Raw genomic sequence first — 21,740 nt, forward strand, 5'->3', positions numbered from 1 at the left:
CCTCCTCCTAGGTAGAGTAGAGAATGTGCAAGTAATAGTTAATTTAGGGTGCTAGTATTTTAGTGTAGTTAAGGAAAAGTTAGTAAGATAGATTAGTAGGACCTTTATTAATATTCCCCCACAACCCTTATAACATACCTAGGGAATTATTAAGGGTACAAGAATTGCACAGTTAGTAGTATTAGACTATAATTTAGATAGTTAGTAGTCTTAGCTTTTAGCTTATATAGTACCTTATCTTTCCTATTAACTAATACTAGGTAGACTATAGCTTTGTAGAGAGGGCGTTGTTATAGATATTCTATAAGGCGAATTAATAATTAGGAAGGCAGGAAATATAGTAGTATAAGAGAGCAGGAGACGCCTATATCCTACCTATATCTCTATTATCTTAGGTTTAGTTATAGCAGGGTTACTAAATTAAGAACCCTAATAGGAAGATATATAGGTATAAATTTTTACAATAAATATACTAGATATATTATAGGTAATATATAACTTACGCCTAATAAAATATCTAGGAAGTGTTAATAAGGGAAGTCCTATTAATATACACACTATCTATATTACTAGTAATATAGTTTCCTATAAACCTAAGTATAAAACTAGAAAGATAAAGTTACTACTAGAACTTTAAGAGTTTAAGGACCTATTTAACAAAGAGTTAGCAAGCAGTTTGCCACCTTATTAAGGTAGTATAGATTACTATATTTAGTTAATAACTCTCCTAGATAGAACCTAGCCTAACCCCCTATAGGGTCCCCTATACCCTATATCGCGTGACTAATTACTAGAACTAAGAATACAACTTACTAGATTAATAGATAAGGGCTAGATCTAAGTAAGCTCCTCTATAGCTAGAGCTCTAGTATTGCTAGTAAAGAAGCTATTAGGTAGTTAGCGTCTGTGTGTAGACTACTAGATGCTTAATAGCATAATAACCTTAGACTAATACCTACTACTACTTATTAAGGAAACTTTACGCACACTATCTAGTGTAAATTAGTTTATAAAAGTAGATATTCACGCTACCTTTTATAAAGTTAGAATAGTAGAAGGTTATAAGTCCTTAACTACTTTCTGCACCTAGTTTAGGTTATATAAATAGTTAGTATATCTATTTAGTCTTAGTAGTGCGCTATTTACTTTCTAATAATATATTAATACTGCGCTTACAGAGTTACTTAGATTATATACAATAGCCTACCTTAATAATATCTTAATTTATTTAGGAGGAAACTAGTTTAACTATATAGAAAAAGTAAAGCGTATACTTACGCTATTAAAAGAAGTAGGACTACACCTAGACTTAGAGAAATATACTTTTAGTATTAAGGAGGTACACTACCTAGGCTATATTATTAAGGCGGGCAAATCACTTAGACCTAACCCTAAAAAGCTTAGGGCAGTATAGGAATAGGAATCCCCTAGGAATATAAGAGAGGTAAGGAGTTTTCTAGGTTTTACTAACTTCTACTATAATTTTATTACAAAGTTTTCTAAAATAGTAGCACCTTTAAACTAACTAACTAGGAAGAACACCCTATTCTAATAGAGAGAGGAAGAATAAAGTGTATTTAATACGCTAAAAAAGGTATTTATATTAGGACTAGTATTAATATAATAGGACCTAGCTAAAGAAATGTTATTAGAAGTAGACTATTTAGGATATGCTCTTAGGGGTTACTTATTGCAAAAAGTTAAGGGCGTCTAGCGCCTAGTTACTTACTACTCTATAGTACTAACGCTAGAGAGACAAAACTACACTATATATAACAAGGAATTACTTACTATTATTAAATATCTTAAAAGTTAGTTAGTAGAGTTATAGAGCGTTTATAAGCTATTTATAATATTTATAGACTATAAAAACTTAGAGTACTTTACTAGCCTTTAAAGCTTAAGCAAATAATAGTGCTACTAGGTAGAGGAACTTTTAAAATATTAGTATATCCTATAGTATAGACCTAGCTATCTTGCAGGACAACCTAATACCTTAAGTAGATAACTATAAGATTTAAACTCCTCTAAAGTAATATAGTAGTTAGTAATACGCCCTAAATTAATTTAGGTTATAGTATTAGAAGTAAAGGAGGCGTCTAAGTTACTAAAGGGCGCTAGCCTCTTTGCTAACCTGCACATGTAGACACTATAGGACAAAGTAGTACTAGAAGATAAGACATACTAAGTACGTCTTAATGCAGTTTAGAAAGGCGCTAGGTCTTTCCTAGTTTTAGCTAACACAAGGCAACAGATTAGGGACTGTGTAATTAGCGCATACAGTACTTTGCTCTAGAGGGGTGTTATTTAGTTACTAATATAGGAACCCCTTATAACTACTATTATATAGCAAGTATATAAATTAGGTTTAGTAGGATACCTAGGAAAGAATATAATATTTTAAATACTGCGCTATAACTATTATTAGGATAGAATATTAGGAGACGTTGCGTAGTATATTTAAAACTACTATTATTATAGTGCTTATATCTCCTAGAAGCGCTAATAGGGTCTATTATAACCTATACTAGTCGCGTTATAATACTAGTCCTAAATATCTATAGATTTTATAGTTAACCTACTAGCAAAAGAGGATAGCAAACCCTAGTACCTATTAGTTATTACTAATAGATTATCTAAATATATTTAGCTTAAAGTAATAGTCTCTATAATAGCTAATTATTATGTAAGAATCTTCTAGGATAACTAGTAGTAGTTCTAGGGCTTCCTATCCTCTATTATTACTAACTAAGGCTTAGACTAGTTAGGATCCTTCTAGATAACGTTATACTAGATAACAAAGATAAACTAGTTACTATCTACTATATACTACCCCTAGATAGATAGTAGGATAGAGTAGGTAAACTAAGAAGTGCAGGTAGTACTACGTATAATAGTATGCTTTAAGCAGACTAACTAGCCTAACTACCTTCTAGCCTGCTAACTTGCACTTAATAATAGGGACTCTAGCATAACTAGTATTAGCCTAAATCTACTTTTAAATAGGTATACTATAGACATGCTATAAAAGATAATATTACTACTAGTAAAGCCTAAGAATCCTTATAAAGAGGCTATAGCGTTCTTATCACACCTATAGAGGGGTGTAGAGCTAGCGCAAGCTACTATTGCGTTCTAATAGTAATAATAATAGGAAGTAATAAACTAGTCCTAACACCTAGCTAAAAAGTTCCTAAAAGGTAATATAGTTTAGTTTATAATGCGTAATATAAAGATAAACTAACTAAGTAAAAAGTTTAACTAGCTATAGGTAAAGTATAAAGTAATATAAGTTCCTACTCTACTTATAGTAGTATTAGACTTACTAGGGAGCTTATATAAGACTATACATATAGATCTACTAGAGAGAGCTACTAATAACCTGCTACTAAGCTAGAAGCTTTAGGACTTATAACTAGGTCTAATAGTTACTCTAGAAAATAAAGATACAACACTAGATAAATAGGAAGTAGAAGAGATCCTTTATATAAAGAATATAAGAGGAAAAGGAAAGTGTTAAGTCCTAATAAAATAGAGGGGGTATATTAATCTAATATAGCACCTACTAGAGGTAGTGTAGGATACTAAGGCTCTAGATAGGTTTAAGGAATAGTATAGGGATACTACGTATAATAATAGCCTAATATATATAAAAGCTAGGAAGTAAGGGTAAAAGGAGACTAGAATAATAACTTAGACCTTTATTATAATTAAGAAGTAAAAAGGTATTAGAGATATCTTTTATTTATCCTAATAACACTCTAAGTAAGTGCCCTACTACTAAAGTTTTATAATATAGCTAATAATTAGGTAGTAGTGTCTATACTATTACTATCTATAACTAACCCCCCTCTAGCCCCCCCTAAACTATTGTTTATGTTATCCTAACGCCTCTATATCTCTTAGTAATAGTAGTAACGCTTGCGCGCAGTGTAGGTAGGGGACGACTTAGTTAATAAGTATAAATAATAGTAGTAGTAGTAGTAGGAGGAGGGTAGTACTTTAATAGCTTGCTAATATATAGTACCCTAGGCCTAAAGAAAATAAATATTAGAATAGATATAAAGGAAATAAGGGAAATTTAATACTAATAATAAGAGTCTTAATACCTTAGGTAGTGCGCTTAGCAGCGCTCTTAAGCCTATTAATACAAAGGTTAGTTTAGGCCTAGGTCTTGTTTATACGCTAGTTAATACGCTAGAAGGTAATACTAGTAGTAGTAGCAAGCTATATAATATTGTTGTTACCATAACTACTATATAAGGGCGTGATAGTAGACTAAAGTAGAAACACTAGAGTACTAGTAGTAGATAGAATAATAGCACTAAGCTAATACTAATTATAGGCGCGCGAGTGTGTAGTAGGGGTAAGCAGAGTAATAGCGTTATTAGTTTAAGCCCTTAATATAAGATCCTTAAAATAATAGTAGAGCTAGTAGAACTATAGTATAAACTAGTAATAGGTGCCTTTAGTAGGTTTCCCTATAAAAGTACTAAGGGTCCCCTTCTTTATAATATAAAGGCAATCCTCCTAGTAACTATAATAAAACTAAAGCTAGTTATAGAGGGCTTAGTAAACGTTAGGGTTATTAGTAAGGATAGCTTCTAACTAAGTATAAGTCTTATAGCTACAATAATAGGACTTGCATAAGCGCCCTAGACATAGTTAGAACTTGCTATAAAGAAAATAAAAATTAAGGGGAACTTACTACTACCCTCCTAATAGTTACACTTGCTAAAAAAACAAAGCTAGTTAATATACTAATTATAGGGAAGTAGCTTTATAAAGCTACTATTATACTCCTTATTATCTAAGTTACTAGAAATAATAAAGCTACTAAGTAGCTGTGTTTAGGGAGACGTGTGCTAAGCAAAAGTTAGTGTAGGAAATATAGGGAGAATATTAGAAGTATACACCTTATCTTAGTAGGCCTAGCGCGGGGTCTAACTACCTTATAGTAGATCCCTACTACTAGTACTAGTAGTAGTAGATAGAGATATAATAGAGGCTATATAGGCTAGATTAATAGAAAAAGAGTAGAGATAAGACTAATTAGTTAGGAAAGCCTACTATATAACTAAGTAAGTTTAGGAAATTTATAGTAGGGTAGGATAGCTATATTAGAACTTTTATAGTAGGGTGCTAAAATAAGCGTATAGACGCTACACGCGCGTACTACTTAATATACAGGCCTATTATAAATTAGGAAGGAATATAAAGATATAATAATAAAACTAAAAAATATAGTAATAAAGCCTAATATAGATTATAGAGGATAAAGATATAACCCTAGACCCCTAGAAAGATAATTTCACGATAGTTTGTGGGGGAAGGTTAGGGGTATGTAAAGGACTTGGGCTTATACCTAAGCCTAGGTCTAACACAAGATAGACTAAGTCTAACACTACTACTAAGCAAACACACTAGACACCTATAAAAAGGCGCGGAGGGCTTATCTCTCCTTTAAGATACTAAATACTATTATTAACGCTTATTGCATTCTCCCTTAAGGCTAGTCTATAACAAATAACCTATATAGGATACACGCTATATAGAAGCTAAACCTATAATAAGCTTATTAGGTAATATATCTAGAAGCTTTTAACTTTAAGGTAGAGTATAGATTAGGGAAAACTAACCCTATAGATAGCCCCTTAAGAAGGGTAGATTATATATAGGAGAACCTATTACTAACCTAATTATTACCTACCTTATAGAGTAAACTACTTATAAGGGATAGACTTAGTAGAGTAAGTAGATTTATAAATAAGTAGAGCTTATTAGGCGCGTGTAAGATGTATATTACTATAGTTTATAGAACTAGAAAGGTCCTTACTACTAGCGCTATAGTGTGCACGCTATATATACTACGCTTACTAGCTAGGGTATTAGCTAGTAGTAAACCTATAATAGTAGAGTACTAATTACTTATTAAGACCTTATACTAGTTATAGTAGGGGGACGCCTTTATATAGTAATAGGTTATAAGCTTAATACCTAAGGATAGTACTTAAAACTATAGAAAAGCGCATATTTAGCGCTTAGATAAGAAGGAAGTCCTAAGATATAATAGTAGAATATATATTCTAGAGGAACTAGCTATTAGGTAAGAGATTTTATTCTAGAACTATAACTTATATATAGTAGGCTACTTTAGTATATATAGGACGCTTAAGCTAATTAAGAGGATATACTACTAGCCTACTCTATATTAAGATATTTAGGATTACGTAAGAATATATACTATTTACTAGAGGAGTAAGGCTCTAAGGTATAGCTAATATAGAAAGCTATTACTACTACTAGTCCCTAGAGAAATCTTTAAGGAGGTTACACTAGACTTTATTACTAGCCTACTACTAGTAAAGGACTTTATAGGTTGCGTATTTAATATAATCCTTATAATAGTATATTACTTCTTAAAGATAGTACTCTATATACCTACTTTAAAAATATAGGTTATAAAATAGTTTATAGAGGCTTACTTTATATATATTATTTTAAAGTTTAGGATCTAGAAAGGTATTATATTAGATAGAGGAGTGATTTTTACCTCTTTATTCTAGATAGAAATCTACTACTAACTATAGGTAAAGCGTAGGCTAAGCACTACCTTCTATCTATAGATAGATAGGCAAATAGAACGCTAGAACTAGACCCTAGAATAATACTTAAGAATATTTATATTAAGTTCTTAAGAAGACTAGGTAACACTCCTTGCTATAGTATAATTTACCTATAATAATTTAGTATATAAGTTAATAAAAGTTACCCTATTCTAGGTAGTGTATAGTAAGTATCCCTTACTTACTAAGCTACCTAAGGTTAGTAAGCTAGAGGGGGAGATACTAGACGTAATTAAAAGAGTAAAGCATATATATAGCGTAAGAGTAATAATAAAAGAATAGCTAGAGAAAGCTTGTAAATATTAAAGCTAATACTATAATAAGAAATATAAGGAAGAAACCTTCTACCTAGAAGATCTAGTACTACTTAGTACTAAGTATATTAACTTAGCTAAATAACCTAGTAAGAAGCTATCTAGCAAGTTTATTAGCCTATTTTAGATATAAGGTGTAGTTAGAATATAGGTATACTACCTACTTCTTCTACCCTCCTATTATATTTATAACGTATTCTACGTTTCCCTACTAGAATATTAGAATCCTAGAATAAGAGAAAAGGATAACACCCTCCTACTAGACGTAACACCTAAAGGAGAAGAAGTTTAGGAGGTAGAGAAGATCCTAGGGAAGTAGAAAAGGAAAGGTTAACTATAATACCTACTCTACTAGAAAGGCTATAATAAATCCTAGGATACCTAGACTTTACCCTTAGACTTTAAGAATATAGATAATATAATTTAATAATATAAACTTAGTAAAGCTCCTTATATAAGGAAAGTAAGAAAGGATTATAAGTAATATATAGAAAATATAGTAAAGAAGTATATCTTTTTATATAGCCTCTAGCCTAAATATAGCCTTAGGCCTATAAGTATCTATAAATATAAAAACGCCTAATATAATTTATAGGAATTACGCCCTACGCGTAATATACCTACTCCTCCTAAGCGCCCTTACCCTTAACTGCGCCCTCCTTGCCTTTAGTATCCTCCTTATCTCTACTACTATTACTAGCTTTAATACTAGCACCCTCCTTATTATTATTATTACTAAAGGAGCTATTAGTATTATTACTACTATTAGGAGCCTAAAACTAGTTAGTATACGCCCTATATATACTTAATAAGCGCACTTATAAGTCTAGCTATATAGCCTATAATCTACTTAAGCGTAGCTATAATATAACGCTACTCTATAAGGATTAAGCTAAGGAATTAGGGCAAAGTAGTAGGGACCTAGGTAGCTATACCTAAAGGTGTGCTAGTATAGGTAGTAATATAGTAGTAGCTTAATAGCTCTAAGTTAAACTAGCGCTAGTAGTATATAAGCTTAATACCTATAGCAATTATATTAGTATCTATCCTTAAAGTAGTAGTATTTATAACTATAGTATTATAGTTAGTGTAGAGGATATATAAATAATTTAATTAGCTATTTATTACCTAGGGTACCTATAGAAATTAGCTATAGTATACCTAAAGTAAACTCTTAGTACTAACCTTAGTATACCTACTATAGTTACTAGTAGTGTAGTGCTTATAGTAATAATACTTAGGTATATTATAATCCTTTTTCTACTTAGTAATATTTTAAGCGTAGCGTAGGTAGGTTATAGCTAGGGCTACCTAATCTACGCGCTTAGCTAGCGCGTTAAATATATAGGGCTAGGTACTATAGAGGTATAACTTCTTAATATATTTAGGGTTTAGATAGTAAACTATATTAATAGATATAGGATATATAGTTAAGGTATATTATAGGTGCTTAAAGATTAAGGTATATAGTAGTAAAGTATTTAGTTATTTATAATATATAAAGCTTAGGCCTTAATTAAGTAATAAGTAAATAGTTAACTTTCTATACTATAGTATAATAACACGCGTGTACTATACGCCTATAATATATATAACACGCAGAAGGAACGCTTATATAGCGTATCTATAGGTTAAACTATAGATACTCTTTTCCTTTCCTATAGGGTAAGGTTTTTATTAAGGCTATAGGTTGCTACTAGGGACTATAGCTAGAGGGGGAGATTCTATAACAACCCTATTATAAAGACACCTTATAGTGTTTTAATTAGGTGTATCCCTAGCTAGGTTTAGTGTCTTAGCGCCTAAGCTGCGTAAAACCTGCGCTTTATGTGGGGCTTAGAGAAGATAAGTATTATTCTTGTATTAATACTATACTAATAGCTATCTCTACACTATTCTATCTAGTGTGAAGCAAATACTATTGCCTATAACTAGAACCTTACAATGTATACCTGTAAATAGGTTTAAAGTAGTTGTTTACTTTTATTAAAGTGGTAGTTTACTTTTATAGTAGGGGTTTAAATTAAGTATAAAAAGTAGTTATATTTCTATTATACGCTATAATAACGTGATCCACCACTAAGCGCCCACCCCTACCAAGCGCCCACTAACACCAAAATCACTAAATTTTTAACACTAAATTTCTTAATAACTATAGCACCTATTAATAACACGCTTGTAGTAATTAAATCCTTAACTCTTAGAGAAGATTTTATATACTTAGAAATAGTAGAAAAGTATAATTACTTATAGTTAACCTTATCTAAACACTACTAGAAAATTTAGTAGGTATATACTACTACTCTACTAAATAGTTAAATACTTAACACTATATAAGAAAGTAAGCTTATAAAGTATATTAAAGAGCTTTATAGGTAAGGATTACCCCCTATATAGACTATTATTTAAAATTTTATAACTAAAATAATAGGGAATCTAGTAAGTAAAAATTAGGTATAGCGCTTTATTAACTACTATAATATTAATCTTATCTTCTATTAGGCTACTAGGCTTAATTATAACTACTTTAAAGCTAATTCTACCTTTAAGTATAGCTTATACTTTAAGCTTTTATACTAAAAAATAAAGTAATATAATATTAAGAGTTAGTATATTTATAATATAGATAAGAAGGGTTTTTATATTAGAGTACTATTAAAAACTAAATATATATTTAATAAGAGCGCCTATAAGTAGAGAAAGATTAGAGCTATACTTTAGGATAGTAATAGGGAGTAGATTACTACTATAGCTTATATATACGCTAATAGTACTACTCTTACTCCTACCCTTATTTATTAGTCCTAATCTAGAGCTTTATAGGATACCTAGTTATAAGATTTTAACCTATTATAATACTAAGCTTTCTTTATAGGATTACTAAGTAGGTAGATAAGCTATACCTTAGGGGTATCCTAGCTTAAGGAGGTGTTTAATTATAAGATAAAAGCTAAAGCTTATACTTTATACTAGCTTCTTATCCTTAATAGCTATAGATCTTATATAATAATAGAGTTTATTAAGTACTATAATAAATATAAGATCCTACTTATAATATATCCCCCTTATAGCACTTATACCCTTTAGCTACTTAATATTATAGTATTTACTCCCTTTATAGCTTTATATAAAGCTTAACTATCTAGTTTTCTAGATAGCTCCTAAAGGCTTATAAGTATTACTAAGAGGGATTTCTACTAGTTATTTAATACTATATAGAGTAATACCTTTAAGGAAAAGCTAATATTAATAGCTTTTAAAGTAATAGGTATCTTACTACTTAACCCTAATATTATTCTTTTAAGGTTTAAAGCACCTATAAATAATAGTAACTAGCCTTCTTTAAGTAATAGTATAACCTTAATATTAAGTATAAGTAATTAGAGAAAGATAGAGTAGTTACTCTATAATACTATAATTAATATCTATAATAAATAGTTAAAGAAGCTTAGCTAGATAATCTACACTATATTAGTAAGAAATACTCTACTTAACTATAAAAATAAACACCTAAGGGCTACCCTAGCTAATAAGAAGAAGTATAGGAAGTGTAGTAAACCTCTATTATTACCCCCTAATAATAATTATAGTAGTAGTGCCTAATTTATTTTACTATTAAAGGTAAAGCAAGTGTTTAAGCTCTAGAAGTAAAAGAACCTTAAAGAATAGGAGCTATAATACTAAAAAAGTAAGGTAATTAAGCTTTATAAGTAATAGAAGCTTACTAAAGCTTAACTTATAAAGGAGTATTACCTAAATTAAGTAATTACTAAAAAAAAGTAGGAGAAGAAAGCTACCTAAAAAGCTACTATATATAATAAGTAGAAAACTATTAAGTAACTAGAAAAGTAACTCTAAAATAATATTAAAATATCCTAAATAGGTAAGAGGTAAATCCTTAAGCCTCCTACTATTATACTAGCTAAGGTAGTTAATAAGGAGCTAGTAGAAGAGGATATAGTAGTAGAGGCAACTTTATAGCGTAGGCGCCTAATTAGACCCCCTAAAAAGCTGCTTATATAATCTAAAATATTTAATCTACTCTAATAGATCTAATAATCGCGACTCTAAGAAATCTTATAATAATAGCTATTGTGGGTGGCGCAATATCCTTATTTAGTAGGTGGTGGATTTTGGTATTAGTGGGCGCTTAGTAGGGGTAGGCGCTCGGTGGTGGATCATGTTACCTAACTAAGACTAAAAGGGATAGAGAAGATTAGCTTTACGCTATACACACATATAACATAATAATAAGTCATGATATTTTTACTAATAGGAGGTGGTGATAGAGGTGGTGGAGGTGGTGGAGGTGGTGGAGGTGGTGATAGAGGTGGAGGTAGTGGTGGTGATAGAGGTGGTGGAGGTGGTGATAATAGAGGTGGTGGAGGTGGTGGTAGAGGTGGTGGTAGAGGTGGTGGAGGTGGTGATAATAGAGGTGGTGGAGGTGGTGATAATAGAGGTGGTGGAGGTGGTGATAATAGAGGTGGTGGAGGTGGTGGAGGTAGTAATAGAGGTGGTAGAGGTGGTGGAGGTAGTGATAGAGGTGGTAGAGGTGGTGGAGGTAGTGGAGGTGGTGGAGGTGGTGGAGGTGGTGGTGGTGATAGAGGTGGTGGAGGTGGTGGAGGTGGTGGAGGTGGTGATAGAGGTGGAGGTAGTGGTGGTGATAGAGGTGGTGGAGGTGGTGATAATAGAGGTGGTGGAGGTGGTGGTAGAGGTGGTGGTAGAGGTGGTGGTAGAGGTGGTGGTAGAGGTAGTAAAGAAGATTAAAGAAAGGAGGGGTAAAATACTTAAATAGTTAGTAGGAAACTAGTTATTACTACGTAATACTAGTAGATTAATAAAAGTAGAAATAAAAGTAGTTTACTTTTGTAGAATACATAGTATAATAAACCCTATTTAGGTTTACTTCTTCTCCCTAAACCACTTCTTAGTCTACTTTAGATAAATATAGCTACTGTAAACCGGTTTTGTACCGTAGTGTAGCGTAAAGCTATTCTTCTCTACCCCTTTTAGTCTTAGTTAGGTATTATAGCGTATACTAGAAATAAAACTACTTTTTATACTTACTTTAAACCCCTACTATAAAAGTAAACTACTACTTTAATAAAAGTAAACTACTATTTTAAACCTATTTACGGGTATACACGAGGGCAGTTTACACCTATACAGTAAACCCCTAGTTCACTATTCTACTGTAAACAATTTTGTACCGTAGTGTTTGTCTTAGACGAAATCTCCACATGTGTCGGTATACTGGCCCCAACCATTTCGATCGGATGCCAAGTGGAGTCTCGGATATGTGACGAAGGAAGATCCGGTGGTACTTGGGACGTGAGCCTGTCGATGCCCATCCGAAACGATAGTGCCATCTACCTAATTGTTCAATCACCAATGCAGCAGTTCATATAAATCTCGCCATAGGCACCTTTCTAGCGCCGGAAGAAAAGTGCGACATCAGAAGTAAGGTTCTCAATTTCTAGCAAGAGACTGCCCTATGTTATAAGATTTGTTATGCTCAAACGATTTCAAAAAGGGCTAGCATAGAAGTGTTGGGATTGCTTAAGTTTTGCTATTCCACTATCACTAATATTCCACTTTTTCTCCGGCGTAAGAGATGGTCAGTCGAATTGAGCCCAGGTGCAAGTGGGTTGTCGAGTCCACACTTGGCAATAGACAGGCTCGATGGGGTACAAGTGAAAATACCTAGTTAAAGACGGGTATGAATCATGGAGCTGTTCGCTTATTTTGGCATGCGAACGTACCTTGTACGGATCACATGAGTTGTGACTACATTGACTGCTTGGGTGTGATATTGGACCAGAAATCCAAAAAATAGAAGTAAACATCCCAAGGGGGTGACCACTTCGTATCACCCAGCACCCTGTATGATAGAGTCTAGTATTATAATGATTTCATGGCCTATTAGTAAGCTATGATATATATCCCCATCTACAATATAGCCGTATGACGTGCCATAGGATGCTGACAAGTATAGCGAGATGATAAATTTTGACAAAATTTTACATCCATAATCGAATCTCGCATTGTGCAAGGTTCTCATATGGACTACGACCGATTCAAGATCGTAGCTCACTAAACAAGACGGTTGTTGTGCTGTGTAGCCGCGCCTCATTATGAACAATATGATCCTCGGCTACGTGAATACTGGATGATCATGAGGAGGCGGCATACCGGTATACTTGCTCTAGGAACGTCCGGACAATCTACCTGGTGCAACCAACGACACAGCTCTCTGAGGAACTACAAAAGTGCGAAAAGGATATTGCGATTTATCTTGGAAAAATTCGTCAGATGCATGGACATCTGTATTCAGGCAACAGTATTCCCGGATATCGACAAGAACAAATGATACATTGTGCAGTTTTGAGTTGGATGACTGCTGCGCCACGAATGACTGGCGTAGCACTAAGCCACATTCGGTAGTGCTTGCGAAAATCACTGACTACAAGGAGTCGTTGGAGAACACAGTCGCATAGTAACGATGCCCCGTCCAGACGCCAATCCATCCTTCGTCCGCCTAAAACATGCAGCTGTTGTTGCTGACATCACTTGCCTATACGCCTAATAGGCCCATCCGTCTAAGTACCGTATACCGTCGGTCATCCCATCGCCTGTTCTTACCCCAGTTACTCATACCCTGACAGTGTAGTGGGAACGCACCTCGCCCAGTGCACTACCCCAACTCTCTATATGCCAGCACATCCCGTGGCTTGGTTCATGATACATACGCTCCTGCTCATCCTGAAGCTTGTCAAAGGTTGGCGAATTGAAGCTATTGCTGCGATCTAGTGGTAACGTGAGGCCTGATGGTAGTCGTAGGCTTTGGAGGCGGAGCTGCCTGATCTCTGTTGATACCACTGGCCCTTTCCTGGACATTATTTAAAATCCGAGGAGAAATTATAGAATTCAGGGCGGCCATTGTATTCGCTTTCGGTGGTCGAGTAGCCCTAAAACTTCGATTCTTTCGTTCCTTCATGTTATAGTCTAGCACCATGGTTTACACGGGAAAGCCTAGCCGGGGCTGTGGCATGTGCAAGAGTCGCAGAATAAAGGTATGTGGGCCTTGGCCTTAGCCCTGCTTCTAGGGGCATAACTACTCGTCTATGTATGGTATACAGGACTTGTGACACGATCTTCGGTTCGCAAGCCTCGCTTAACCTCACAGCTGATCTAGCACAGTGCGACGAGAAACGACCGACATGCGGCAATTGCAAGAAGTCGGGGCGAGACTGCCCAGGCTACCCAGATGAATTCGACCTGGTCTTCCGTGATGAAAACAAAGCAATGGCACGAAAAGCGAGAAAAGTGTCAGGACCAACACCGACAAGCAGTACTACGGATTCAACGAGTCCACGTAGTTCATCACATCTGTATGTACTGTTGTGTGAGGCCCGTATTGGAACTAGCAACGATTCTTGATTGGTGCTGCTTTTGGACTGTGGCACCATACTAATGGGTCGTGTTGTGACGGCTATCTTGACCATGGCTGACTGAAGTAGCTCACCATCACCAAGCGCCGAAACAGTGCCGGGAGAACACTCCTTTCAATTAATCAGTACAACACAAAGGAAATCATCCGATCCCAGCCATGCTCAACAAATTCTCGCACTTCCCAACTACACCACACCTCTACCATTGGACCAAGACTTCAATTTCGACACCTTTGTCTGGAACCTTGAAAATGCCATGCCACCCACGATACACTTGGCACCGGAATGCGAGGCCGTCCCATTTTTCTTCAAAAACTTTATCACATTACCGCAACAGGCAGAAAGTACGAGAGGCTATCTGGAATGCCTCGTGCCACTATACAATCGCGCGCGACCGTCTTCGGTTTTACACCTAGTCACTACAGCCGTAGCAATGGCAACCTGTGGACAATATCCAGGTAGACAGCAATTGCTTCGTGAGGCAGTCTCAACATACGGCAAAGCAATTAAGAAGTTGAACGAGGATTTGAAAGATCCAATCATGTCGAAGAGCGACGAGACAGTACTCGCCATTCTCATGTTCTCTTTGTACGAAGTAAGCCACTCCCCCCGGCCATTTATATCAAATAATGAGACTTGTGCTGATGTTTCTAGACTATAATGTCCACAGACGATACAATCACCGCATGGGGTAACCACGTCGATGGCGCTGTCGCCCTCACCAAACTACGCGGCACTGCACAATTCGCTGACCCAATGTCGCACGCCATCTTCCGCGCCGTCCGCACAATGATGATAACCTCGTGCGTCCAACGCTCCAAACCCATCGACTCCTTTCCCAGTGATGCAGGCTGGATCGGCTCCGGCAGTCTATCTGAAGAAAACGCAGCAAACCGGCTCACCTTGATTTGCATTGATTTGCCCAATCTTCGCGCACGAGCAAACTCACTAACGACCACGCCCTACACACCGGAACACGCCAGCGAAGCAGCCCAGATCCTGTCGTTTGCGCAAACCGTCGATGGCAACCTCGAAGAGTGGTACCGCACGCTACCGTCCGAGTGGAAACACCGCATCATCGGGGTAGTCAGCGAACGCATAGCGCCCGAGGATCTCGCGCTCGCGGAGAAGTGGCCAGGCGAACAACACGTGTACCACGATGTACCGCTCGCAAGCGTCATGAATGACTATCGCGTCTGTAGAATTTTCTGCCGGAGGGTCATCATGGCTTGTGTGGAGTGGTTGAGTCTGGGTAGGGGTGCTGGGCTCGAGGACGGGGCCGTGTGGAGGGATGAGGATGGCGCGCGTGAACGCAGTGTTTGGGTGATTCAACAGATGGTGGATGAGATTAGCGCTTGTGTGCCTTTTCATATGAGTTATGACCTTCAGCCTCTGGCCAAGGAAATGGGCCAGGAGCAAAATGGTAAGGCCTCGACTCCCCATTTTTCCCTATCATCATTCCCTCCTCCCAAACAACCAATCCAACAAACAAAAACACAAACGAACACACAAACAAACCTAACTCCCCAACAGCTGCAGAGGCCTTCGGCGGCTACTCCCTCGTCTGGCCCCTCTACGTCTCCGCAAACGCCGAATCCGTACCCCAAGACCAGCGCGACTGGCTCTTTGGCCGTCTATCCGTCATCGGCACCAAATTTGGACTCAGTAGTGCGCAGATACTTGTCCTGGCTAGACGGCACGTCCTTACTTGTGGGCCGATGTTTCCATGATTATTTTGTCATGGGGTGGGTAGCTAGGTAGTTGATGTATTTTGCGTTGTACGTTTTGTATCTTTCTTCTTGGACTGGAGGTGGAGATGGGAGGAGGGGCCAAGAGCCCGGCGTTAATGCGGGTCGAAGGTATGTGGATGTGGTGGGATGGGACTGTGGATTTATGGAAAGGAAGAGGATGGTTTTGGTTTGGCAAGCATGCACGATGTATCATCCATCCCTCTATCCCTCCGCACAACAACACAATACTCCAAACCCCGAGCAATCATACAATCATACAATGACCCTCAACCTAAACCTAACACACCACTTTTCCTCCTCCACACCATCCAAATCTCTTATACGCGCCACTTAAAAAATGCATCTTGACCGAGATTTCTGAACCCAGAGACAGCAGATCTAGGTCGAGGCACGCAGTGTGCCGTTCAATTCTAAGACAGAAAAGGAGGATCGATTTTTTTTTCATTTTGAAATTGCGGTTTAGGCTTTCTGATATAACGTTTCATGAACTGATAAAGTGAGATCCTCCTTAGAGCTCAACTCTGGGAATACGTGGTGATGCAAGCATTGAAACATGAGCATCACGTTCTCGTTGCAAATCTACGTAGCTCACCGGCTTGACAGAGCCAGCCGAACGAGCAAGGCGGATGACCAAGGCCAGAGTCGACGGAATCCCAATGCTTGTGGGCAATCGAAGCAGCACAGAGTCTGGCGTTAGTTCATCACAAGCAGAATATGCAAGTCACACATTGACATAACAACATCACGCAACGCACATGGACCATAAGCCATCACATGGACAACGCATGCGTCGAATCCTGCCAGCGAACTGGACAAGAAAGGTTTGTTCAGGATGATTGCATTCGCTATGAAGCACCATCCTCAGCCACCACGCTGACAGCAGGAAAGCTTTACGCATTCCGCGCTGCAAGTCACATGCAGGCCCGTAGGCACCGCGGACCCGTTGTTTTCCTCCCAATAGCGACTTTTATATCCGGAACCAGACGCCGTATCATGCACATCGTAACAAGCACTTATGCGACGAGCTGAACAACACCGCCGGCCTCCTTGATCTTCTTCTCGGCCTCGGCGCTGACGTAGCGGGCGCGAACGACAATGGGGACCTCGGGCAGACGACCCTTTCCAAGGACCTTGGCGTAGCCGAAGTCGAGGACGTTGAGGACAGGGGCGTTACCACCCTTCTTGGCGAGGTATTCGTCGCGCTTCTCAGCGGGGATGAGCGACCAGAGCTTGTCGAGGTTGATGACGGGCTTCCAGAAACCGTTCTGCATCTTGTGGACTATATTTTTGCGTTAACGCCGCTGGTTGACGCTGAGAGAGGCGATGTGGTGTATACTTACAGTACCTCATACCAACCTTTCCGAAGTAACCAGGGTGGTACTTGTCAATGTTGGTCCTGTGGTGGTGCTGACCACCAGCCATACCACGACCACCGGGATGCTTCCTCTGTGTGGTTGTCAGTGTGCGCTCGCAATGTCTTCGATGTGTGAGTACTAACGTGCTTTCCAACACGTCCGTGACCTGCGGAAACATGGCCGCGGTGCTTGCGGGTCTTTGTCAATCTGCGCGAGAATGTGAGCAATGCGCATCATGTGTTGCGATCGTGAAATTGGGCGTACCTGGTGGGCATATTGACGGTTGTGGTTGACTGTTGTTAGTATTGAGTTCCGCTGTCTTCAGAAAGTCGTTTCGCTGGAGTGGGCGACAAATGCTTTAGCGAGACTCCACCTCGGAACGGCTGAACTAATCCCCGTCGATCACGTGAGCCCGTACTTCCCACCCGCCAACCCCCTCGAACGCGACAGCGGATCAAGCAAGTGATTGGTGACTGTTGGTAGCTCATCTTGGGTTACTATTTATTGACCTTGAAAACTCTTTCGCTATGCAATACACACTACTAAAGCCACTGCACGACTCATTCACCCCCAGTAAGGTGTGCGCAAACCGACGAATGTCGATCCAAGACCGTCACCCGTATCCTCCTTCTTTCGCTGTCCCGCAAGCTGAGGGCATGTTAGCCTAATCCAAAGTTGAACTTTGAAGGCCTCATCGTACCTCAAGCTGTATATGCCTGTGAACATGCACGAGCCAGTCTACATAACTTTGCGCCTCGTTGTTGCGGTCCTCATACAGCAGTCTGGCAAACTCGTACTCTGCACCATCTAGACCCTGACGAGCGAGTTGAATGGTCAGAGCCTTGGATGCTCGAGTGCCTTCTAGATATTGGAGGATATTCCGTACTTGTGCGTTGAGGTGGGTTTCAAGCACTGGAAGTGTTGACTGGAAGGGGTCAAGCGCTTTCAAGCTGTTGAAGCCTTCACCAAAGAGGTCCTCGAGCAGATTGGGCGAAACCTGCGAGTGCAGCCATAACAGACATACTTGGCCATTGTCCACAATGTAGGCACCACCCTCCTCGACCTTGGAGAACGAGGCTCGTACGCCTTCTGGCATGACCAAATGGCCTTTCTCGTTTGCAAATCCATCGGTTGCCTCTAAATTATGTATCGCGATGATCCTTGGGTAGAGGTATAGCGAAAGTTCCAATGGGCCCATTGACTTGATCATCCTCATATCGTGGACTCGCCTGTCAGTTGGCTCCTTGCCGCCCTTGAAAGCCCTTGATTTGATCAAGCCGAGAATGTACATGCCAAACTCTTTCAGATTTTCCGGCAAGACGAGTTGACCCGGTGGACTGTTTCCAGTGAAATTCTTCCTGTAGCCCGCAAGGATGTCCACCGTCTTCTCCGTCAGCGCCCCCCTGATATCCTTGAGACTTTTCTCGGTCATGCGAGCCGCAGCCTCCTTGGCAATGATGTTGACAACTGCATCCTGGTCCACAAATCTCATGCACTCGCCTGTATTTGGGCTGACACTCGCAACAATGTTAGTACACCTTACACGACGCTCGCCGCTTGCAGTGGTGTACAGCAGCGCACTCTGGAAATGCGCGTCCAACTTGGGATCAAGCTTGCCGTCATAGCTGAACATGACACCAATAGCCTTGTCTGCATCAATGACGCCAAACTCGAGATCAGCACCGAATGTGTGGTGGTAAAAATTGCCATGGTAAGCCGAGACCTGCAGACCGTTTGAGCACCGAACCTTCATCAGCGCTTGATAGCCGGTTTCGCGAGTAACTGTGTGCTGGATCTCTTTGGACAGCTTGAGTACGTCCCTTGGCGAGTGGAAATTGGGGTAGTAGAATACCTCTCCTCCGGTAACGGCAGAGACATGACCTGGTCGTTATTAGCATGTGATGTAATCCAAATTACTGCACAGACCTACCGATTGTAGCAATATCGAGATAGCCGCCACTTGGGGCCGCTAGGAAGAAGTCGATACCAATACCATTTTGTACCATCTGCTCAGCAGCCTTCTTGAAGCCGGGATGCTCTGTCGTCAGAAGCTTTTTCTCGGCGTCGGTGTTGTGCATGTTGACATCATCACGAAGCATCAGTCGTCCTGGACCATAGGTTGGGAGTGCTGCTAGCGAGCAAACAATCTTTCCGCCTGTGGCTGATAGAGCAGCAACAGCTGAGTTCAAGGTTGGCAGAAGGGCTGGTTCCGGGTGCTTGAACTCCGAGAACATGGCGGGTAGCTGAGTGAGCAGAGAAGTGATGGCAGTCTTTGAATCTTCGGGGTCAACAAATAGGCCTTCGCTGAATGGCAGGAAGGGCTCCTCAAGATCTGACATGACCACCATTTGGGCCGTCTTCAGCTTCGGGCTCAAGTTGTAGAAATGCATCTCCTTATCGAATGTCACAATTCCAATCTTGGCGCCTTTGGGTATCCGGCTCATGTTCGCGCTTCCATCCACATTCTCATTTGATCCGCCATACAGCGCATTCAGGACACCTTGGCAGAAGCCGTCCAAGAAGCCTCGATTAACAGCCTCGGCTGTGACATCGATCAGGAACAACCATCGCATTCCCACTGGCTCCTTGGACCAATATTCCTTGGGTACCATGAAGTCGACCGTACCCAGCGTGAGTTCGGGTCGTTGAAGTCTATCCACTCTTACACCAGTGTGATCTGTGGGCGCAAAATAATCCCCAGGTACGTCGTTGGGGTATGTACACATGTTGCAGACTACCTTGTTACCACCAGCCTTGAACTGCATGAAAGGATTGATGTACGTTCGACAACGCGTACACCTGGGTGGTCCGGTCTCGCCAAAATCCAATACTGGGATAGCCTGCTCCCCCTCTTGTTGTGGCGCAAGTGGCTGTATAACCATTCCCAGAGGGAGAGCAGTCGTAGCAAGGGCCTGCGCTGATATAGGAATATTATTGATGGTCAACCTTGCAAACTTGGGTGAGGAATTGCCTTGATCATAGGCGACGAAGGGAACCGTCGCGGGAGGCGGCATATGGTGCTCCATGGTGGGGTATATGTGTTCGAGGTAGTACTTGGCAGGCGCATCTCGCGACCTAGGTACACTGGGTATCTGGTCGGGATCCACTCGGCCTTGGGCAGATCCCACTGCCATCCCCCCAGATTGATGAGGCGGGGCAGGCACTCGTGCAGCGTGCTGCATCGGCGATGCTACACTGCCAGGACTGAACAGAGGATTGACCGGTGCTGGGAACTGGCTCATTGCAGGCGTAATCTGGGGCTCCATCCATTGTGCTCCACCAGCCTGAGGTGTACCCTGGCCCATGTATTGTGTAGGTGTTCCAGGCTGCGGCGTGCCATTGAAGCCTTGTACATTTCCTCCTGGTCCCTCGAGATTGTGGTAGGCATGTCTATCCTTCTTCTTGTGCCTGGGCTGGACGACCTGTTCGTGCCCCAGCCCAACGGCTCCCATTTGACCCGCCAAGTTGTTCACATCCTGATCGCCCTGTGTCGACCCGTACATCGGTGGTGATTGCTGAGGCGGAAAGTAGCTGTCAGGCTGGGCAGGTGTATTGTTGTATTGCGCTGGCGTGCCCCCGTACTGATTGGGCGGTTGCCCGATGGCAGGGCTTCTTCCGGTTTGTTGATAGCCAGCCGGGCTCGCAGCAACCGGTGGACGCCATTTGCTAGGCTCGTCATTTCTTGCCGGTCCATTTGGGTTCGGTGAGCCGGTCCCGAAGGCGTGATATGCGGCAAATTCGGACATGGTTGTGGCGCGGGGATGGCTATAGGTACCGGTGTTCAGAGCTCGAGGAAGAGGACGTCGGAACTAATGCAACGTAATGCCCTTGCAGCAAGAGGGAGGGAAAAGTGGCGCGCGGAACAGGTTTAGAGGCTATCGTGTCATATTTGGGAACATGCTGGAACAGATTCAGTGCTTTCGAAATGTCGCGATGGATGTTGATGATCTGGCTATTTTCAGTATGCTGTCGAGATTGATTGGCCGAGCGGCTCTCCCTCACATGCAAGCACGAATCAAGGGTCTAGCAGTCGCGTGTTCGCAGGGATTGATGGGACCTTCCCCAAGATCGAGAACACGTTGTCGCTTTCGACTTAAGATGGTAGCTACATCAGTCTCAAACACTTGCATTGAAAGCAGTCGCTAATTTATTCCATCAACAGCTCTGGAAGGCTTGTTTAGTTTGGGTATTTCGTCTTTGGATACTTCTGCGGCGCATTGCACAAGGCAGCTTGCATCTGCTC

The 21,740-nt window shown here is 40.0% G+C and overlaps 4 protein-coding genes across 4 annotated transcripts; 1 reads left to right on the forward strand and 3 right to left on the reverse strand.

The window, feature by feature from the left end:
- Positions 1-13,733: 13,733 nt before the first annotated feature.
- On the reverse strand, positions 13,734-13,955 carry IAQ61_006364 (uncharacterized protein; the record flags this gene model as incomplete). The annotated part of the gene is made up of 1 exon (XM_066097154.1): positions 13,734-13,955. The coding sequence occupies one exon, from the start codon at positions 13,953-13,955 to the stop codon at positions 13,734-13,736; it is 222 nt and encodes a 73-aa protein (XP_065952631.1).
- Positions 13,954-16,121, forward strand: IAQ61_006365 (uncharacterized protein; the record flags this gene model as incomplete). The annotated part of the gene is made up of 5 exons (XM_003837664.1): positions 13,954-14,013; positions 14,141-14,331; positions 14,461-14,986; positions 15,046-15,814; positions 15,925-16,121. The coding sequence occupies 5 exons, from the start codon at positions 13,954-13,956 to the stop codon at positions 16,119-16,121; spliced, it is 1,743 nt and encodes a 580-aa protein (XP_003837712.1).
- A 1,034-nt stretch (positions 16,122-17,155) lies between these two features.
- Positions 17,156-17,772, reverse strand: RPL28 (60S ribosomal protein uL15; the record flags this gene model as incomplete). Its single annotated transcript, XM_003837663.1, has 4 exons — positions 17,156-17,421; positions 17,483-17,588; positions 17,641-17,704; positions 17,762-17,772. 4 exons carry the CDS (start codon positions 17,770-17,772, stop codon positions 17,156-17,158), a joined length of 447 nt encoding a protein of 148 aa, XP_003837711.1.
- Positions 17,773-18,061: 289 nt separating this feature from the next.
- IAQ61_006367 (uncharacterized protein) lies at positions 18,062-21,243 on the reverse strand (the record flags this gene model as incomplete). The annotated part of the gene is made up of 3 exons (XM_003837662.2): positions 18,062-18,145; positions 18,198-19,378; positions 19,428-21,243. The coding sequence occupies 3 exons, from the start codon at positions 21,241-21,243 to the stop codon at positions 18,062-18,064; spliced, it is 3,081 nt and encodes a 1,026-aa protein (XP_003837710.1).
- Between the last annotated feature and the right edge of the window lie 497 nt (positions 21,244-21,740).

The sequence above is a fragment of the Plenodomus lingam genome (genome assembly GCF_022343315.1).
Source record: "Plenodomus lingam strain CAN1 chromosome Unknown contig_26, whole genome shotgun sequence".
NCBI lineage: Eukaryota > Fungi > Ascomycota > Dothideomycetes > Pleosporales > Leptosphaeriaceae > Plenodomus > Plenodomus lingam.